This window comes from Melanaphis sacchari, unplaced genomic scaffold, assembly GCF_002803265.2.
Source record: "Melanaphis sacchari strain LSU unplaced genomic scaffold, SCAv2.0 Contig91_pilon_pilon, whole genome shotgun sequence".
In the NCBI taxonomy this organism is placed as follows: domain Eukaryota; kingdom Metazoa; phylum Arthropoda; class Insecta; order Hemiptera; family Aphididae; genus Melanaphis; species Melanaphis sacchari.
In genome coordinates, this window is record NW_020271649.1 from 471,573 (window position 1) to 478,402 (window position 6,830).

Here is a 6,830-nt window from a genome sequence, read left to right on the forward strand (position 1 = left end):
ACGAGAAGGGATCGAGAGCAAAATTCAGCGACCAATCAGAAACAAGTAAGGATTATATCATATTATCATATAATTATTAAGAAACATACATTACCCGCGCATTTTTAAATATATTTTAGTATTTATATATATTATTCATAACATTATTTATTATTATTTATATATATACATATACCTATTATAGTATTTATATTTATATTAAATATATTGTAAGAAACATCATTACCGCGCATTATCATGTAATACCACAACACGTATAATTGTGTGTTTATAGCAATACGTAACTGGTCGTTCGATGACGTGTATCATATCAAATCTATAACGATATCGATGATAACAACACCGTCAACATCTACACCGAATACGGTGTAATAAAGTAAATGTAAATCTACCATCTAGTTATTTGCACATATTTTCAATTTTGGTGTGAATCATATTAGTTTTAAATGTTTTAATGTAATGTTAATTTGAAACGTTTTTTGTTATTTATACATAATTAAACGACGATAGCGTTAAAATGCAGAAACCGATTTTGTATTTAACTCAGTTCCTTGTGCTATTCAGCATATTTCAACAAGGATTGAGCTATTTTTTGACTGTTGACGCTCATGCTGAAGAATGTTTTTTCGATAAAGTCGAAGTTGGCTCTAAATTGGGTATGCTTTTTGAAATTGCAATTTTACACATTTGTATAGTAACTTAGTACTTTACACATGTTATACATATAAAATTATTTATGCAATTTTTATTCATTTTTTTTTTTAGGTTTGATGTATGAAATATCTGAGGGTGGTTTCTTAGATATTGATGTAAAAATTATTGATCCTGATGGTGAATTGATTTATGAAGGATTGAGGGAGTCTAGTGGAAAGTATACATTTGCCGCTACCAAGAAAGGGGCGTACACATACTGTTTTAGTAATCAAATGTCAACAATGACACCTAAAGTAGTCCTATTCAGTATGGAAGTAACTGAACCAGAAAAAGTAGATTTAGAAAAAGATAGTCAAAGTAATTATGTTACGATTAAATAAATTATTTTTATATTTTAAGGTAACAACAGCAGTTAGAATATTGTTGTTCACTAAGTTTTCTTTATTAATTTGATAACTCATGAATTAACAAATTTTGTTTTTATGGATTTATCATATTATATATGCTGCGTAGCTAATGTTCATATTCAGCGTCTGGCAATAAAATGTTACATTAACTGTTATAATAACTGTCCATGTGTAATTTTCATATCAAAATATTTCTGTTGTCTATTTTTACCACTTAAATACTACTTAATCTTATTTTAATAGCAGGTATTCAAATTCTAAACACAAAGACAGCATACATTGTAATATTATAAAATATAAATACAAAACAGCAGCTAATTTCTGATTAAAGTTATATCAATTAATATACCTTCTTAACCGCTTAATTACTTATATATGTATATTTAATCAAATTATTTTTATTATAATTTTACAGCTGGTGAAGAAGGTGAACATAAAAAATTAGAGACCATGCTTCGAAACCTGGGATCTGCATTAACTAGTGTCAAGCATGAACAAGAATACATGAATGTCCGTGATAGAAATCATAGAGCTATAAATGAATCTACAAATAAACGCGTTGTCATGTGGTCGTTCTTTGAATCGTTTGTATTGCTCTCAATGACTGTTGGTCAAGTTTATTATTTAAAACGGTTTTTTGAAGTCAGAAGAGTTGTATAATGTTTTAAATGTATTTAACCTTTTTTTTTATATCTTGTCTGTATATTTCTTATAAAATTATTATTTTTTTTTAAAATTAAATAAACTAAATAATAAATGTAATATGGATATTGTGTTTTAAATGACACTACAATTCAAATTTTATTTTGAATTATATTTATTATGTTGTAAAATAGTATTCAATATAATTTAAGATTAAAATCTATAATTATTTTAGCATTGATTAAACAAATATGTGCAGCAATTACGTGATATAAAATATAAAATAGACAGAAATATGAATAATTGATTTATATAATGTTACAATGGTTACTCTTTCTTTAAGGCTATACAAACCTATTATGTTTTTACTGTTGATTTTTTTCTATCACTAAGTAAATATATTTAAGCACAATGTTTTATAATAGAATACTTGATACAAACTACAATTGAAAAAAAATTCTTAAATCAATTATGTTTTTTTAACAATTTTATCGTATTATTTTTTTTTTTAGTTATTATAAAAAAAGTTAAATATCTAACTAAAAAAATGTTTATTGAAGTACTTTTTGTACATTAGGCATTGCACAATTATGATTGTAACAATCTATAACTGTAAAACGAATAACTGCTTAAACTTTAGTTAAATTCTCATTCTTAAAATATTAGTTAATTCATATTTTAGTAAAGAAATAAGTACATGGGTATTTTTAATAAATAAAAATTAATGAATTATAAAAGTAACTGGTTATATATAATTTTCAATGTAGGCATTTACAAATATATTTCAAACACTTATTTATTAATACAATACTATTAAATACACACCAATATGAACAATAAGTCATTTGAGATTCAAAATATTTGTATAGTGTAACGGTATACAACTTCTTGATGTTTTAATTTTACTTAATTATTTCAACACAAGTTTAATATTTTTCACATAATTTAAAACAGTATGCATTTAAAAGTAAAGTAGAATATGTATATTAATAAATATTTTTAAATCACAACAATTATAATTTTCATTAACAATAGTCAATAAAACAATGTTTAAAATAAAAGTTACATTTATTATAAGTAACTTATATAATTGGTTCAGTAATAAATACATTGTAATAATAAATAGTAAATCTTAATTGTGAATAGTTATTAGAATATAGATAAAATATATAAAAACTAATAATAGATAATAATAATTATTAAAAATGTTTATATTTGAACCCTAAGAACAGTATATTATAAGTAACATGTTGATAATTACATGTTACTAAAATCCTTAATTGATTTAATTTATCAGGATTTTAGAATTATTTTAAATAGCTTAAATACGAGGTAGGTATTTGATTTTTTAATTAAATTAACATGTAATAGCTAGAGCTCGATGTTTATAACAACATATTTTTTTGCACAGTCATAATTACACATAAATGCATAAATTGATAATTTCTAGATTTAGTAGCATGTATTTTATGGCACTAGAATTAATTTTGCCACTGGCCAACTCTAAAGATTTGGAGTGATGATTTTCAGTTTACAAAAACATACTGTTAGATAGTCTAAGGTTTTTAAAATTTGAAAATATATCCAAAATTATTGTTATACAGTTTATAAACTAATTTTGATATTTAAATTATTTAACCTACGTAAATGTATTTTAGTTTATATATTTATATTCATAGTATTTTTTTTATATTATGTATTTTGCAATGAAGTTATTTTAAAATAATTTACGAAACAAAAATTGTTTTGAATTACTACCTAAGGTACCTATCATTCCATTTTTTACAATTGTTTAAAATAGATATAATATTTAGAATACATTTAATAGTGTTTATAATTTATTTTGAATTAGTATTAACACCTTTTTTGTGTATATTTTTTAACATATATTTGTTGAAAAATAGGCATATTTAATATATTTGCATATTTTTAAATTTCTAAATGCACATTTTAATGAAATTATGATCATTAACATCCGAGCTCTAGTAATAGCCAACAAATTTTAATATTTATTATTATGATCAAAAATCAGGACTTCACAAGTTTCTGTAAGGCCCTATAATATTACATATATATAAATGATTATTAACTAGGTTTCGTTTTTGAAAAGGGAATGTTTGAAACTTGAAACTTTTCAAATCCAAAAAAACACTTAAATGGTTTAACATAAAGGAAATTCATTTAAAATTTACATTCAAATTTATCTTTATTTACTAAATAACGATTGTTTTGTGACAAGTTGAAGTAAAATTGTTTTCATACCTTCTGTATTTCTATTAGTTCTTAATTTTTCAAGTTCAAAATTATTTTATATTTTAAAGATACATAACTTTTTTTTTTTTAATTAACATTAAAAAAATGTTAGAATATTAATATAATTACTAATTATTAATAATGTATTTATTTAATCATTAGGATCTGTAAAAAATGTGACCACTGATATTTACTATACACATCAATATTATTAAATTACTAATTTTCTTTAAACTAATCTATAGCCTAAACAATTTTTGGTTTTTAAATTTATAGGTATATTAAATATTTGTATAAGTATACATTAATTTGTAATATTAAATACATGACAGATGTCAGGCTTTATAATAGCTACATTTATTTGGATTCTTGATAATATATAACACATAATGTATGTATGTATGTATGTATGTATGAATAAATTAAGATGTTAAGTTGTATTTAAATATTTTTAAGTAGTTTAACAGTTTACAATCTTTTAATTTTTAATGGGCTCTATAAAATAAAATTTAGATAAGGAAACAGGAAATTTTAAAAATATTCATTTTATAATAACTTGGATTTAATTCGTATTTTTTTCTTAAATAAGGTAATCTATAATATATTAGTGTTTAATATTTATTATTAAATATAGGTTTATTTTAAAAGAAATTTTTGTAAACGTTTAAAAGAAAAGTATAAGCCTTTTACCATTGAAATGTAAAAATTATTAATTTAATAAATTCATATTTTTTAAATAATGAAATATGGTTTGATATTTTTGAAGATAGGAGTAACTGATTGTCATATTACTTTACTGAATATATTAAAATATAAAGTAGCAAATTAGATATCAAAGAATAATAATTATTGTGTTCAGATAATCTTTTTAAATACCTAACACAATTTACTCAAAAATTTAAATATTGTAAAATACTATATTTTTTTAGTAGGTATAATTTACAAATATTCTTGAGTATGTAATAATTTTATAATGCTTATTGCTTATTGAGATGACCAAATAGCAGAATAACATAAATAGGTATTCTATAAATAATACGTGGTTGTTTTTGTTGGATATTGGTAATTTATTTTTTATATTTTTACTTTGGATAAATTATTAAGTATTATATAATCATAATTGAGCATACATGATTTATATATTTTTAAAGAATTCAAATTTTATTTATATTTTTTGACTTTTCAGTAAAAAAAAAAAAAATTCATGAATTAGTTGTAATAAGACACAGCTATATTTTATTGATAATAATTTATTTTTAAATAATATTAATTGTATTTTATTAATTTATATGATTATGAAAAGATTTTAATTCAAATTAATTTTAAAATTAATTTATACTTATGAAGCAATTGCTAATTAAATATATAATTTATTTAAAAATATTTTTTTATTTTTAATATTGATTAATTTTGTAGTTAACAAATGTAAAAATAAAAATCATAAAAAAATATCCCATTAAAAATGATCAAAAATATTTAGAATATAAGTAAATTTTCTATAGTGATGGGTATTTTAAATATTTAAATAATTTAAAAAAACATAAAAGATCAACAATAAGGACGAAAATATTTATGATATACCAAGTTAAATTAAAATAAAATGTTTATTTTTATGAGTTTTATTTTATTCGAAAATAGATATACTTATAAATAACTATAACTAAAAATGGAAAAATAAAAATGTTTGTTTTAAGTTTTCATTTAGGTAAAATGTGTTAATAAAATTTAATAAATAAATATGAATTTAATTTATTTTAATATTTGATATAATATTTCTATTAAATTAATACAGAAACATCCAGGTATATTGTGTTTAAAAGTTATAACTACTTAAAAATGTTATACTTATTATTTTTAAAAATGATAAAAAATTAGTTATACTAAATATTATTTTATAATTTGAATAAAATAATATTTAATATAATTAATATATATATATATCACAAGAATAATGTAGTTAAATGTATACATACATAATATAGAATAAAATAATACTTATCTGGATTAACTGTAGAAAACTTTAAACGTTTTGTATTTTATATTATACTAGAATGTTAAAGTAGATTATAAATCTTACTAAATTATACTTGTTTAAAAATCTTAAATCAAAATATGTAGGTAAGTTAATAATAGGAATTATGTTTTAACTATACTATAGTTTATAATAACCTATTTTTAATTTTAATAAATATTATAATATTGAAATTCAATTTCAACAAAAACATTTAATGAATATATTGAAATCTTTATAATTTTTACCTTTTAAAAGGCTAAGGCAGTCTTAAGTATTATTATAATATAAATAATTTAAAGAAATATGAAGTAACAAAATTACTTATAGGTTATAACTATTGATCATATATGTATATATTATCCAAATTATCCAACAATAGTCAATAATATAATATCATACTATCATTTATAAATTTGAAAGCAAGGGCCTCCAAACTTTTTAATACATGAAAATAAACTAAATAAATATGTTATACATTTTGAACCATATAACTTAAACCAAAAACCATTTTTCATAATTCAAAATTAAATTTGTTTTAACACATATAAACTCATCTAATAGTTGAATACTCAGCACATGGTATGAATCAGTAGTATGCTGAACAATTTTCAAACTTGAGGCAAAATATTATTTGACCACTGATGCATCCACAACTTTTGATTTACATTTTTTCCCCCTTAATAGTATAATTTATATTATTAATAAAAACTTTTTATTAAACTAAATCTATTGCTCGGTATCCACCCATATGCTTTCATCTTGAGGCAATTGCCTTAAAAAGCATACTTCAGCATGTCACTAGTATGAGTTAATAATTAGTATTATGCTAGAATGTATAACAAATAAAGTTTAAGGTATAA

General features: G+C 20.6%; 1 protein-coding gene across 1 annotated transcript; it reads left to right on the forward strand.

Annotated features, from left to right (window-relative positions):
- Positions 1-517: 517 nt before the first annotated feature.
- LOC112602912 (transmembrane emp24 domain-containing protein 2-like) lies at positions 518-1,751 on the forward strand. Its single transcript, XM_025351271.1, has 3 exons — positions 518-656; positions 766-1,011; positions 1,477-1,751. Exons 1-3 carry the CDS (start codon positions 518-520, stop codon positions 1,719-1,721), a joined length of 630 nt encoding a protein of 209 aa, XP_025207056.1. The 3' UTR covers positions 1,722-1,751.
- Positions 1,752-6,830: the final 5,079 nt, after the last annotated feature.

Coding starts and splice junctions, on each gene's coding strand:
- LOC112602912 (XM_025351271.1), top strand. CDS start 518: ATGCAGAAACCGATTTTGTATTTAACTCAGTTCCTTGTGCTATTCAGC. Junction 657..765: donor CGAAGTTGGCTCTAAATTGG/GTATGCTTTTTG, acceptor TTTTTTTTTTAG/GTTTGATGTATGAAATATCT. Junction 1,012..1,476: donor TTTAGAAAAAGATAGTCAAA/GTAATTATGTTA, acceptor ATAATTTTACAG/CTGGTGAAGAAGGTGAACAT.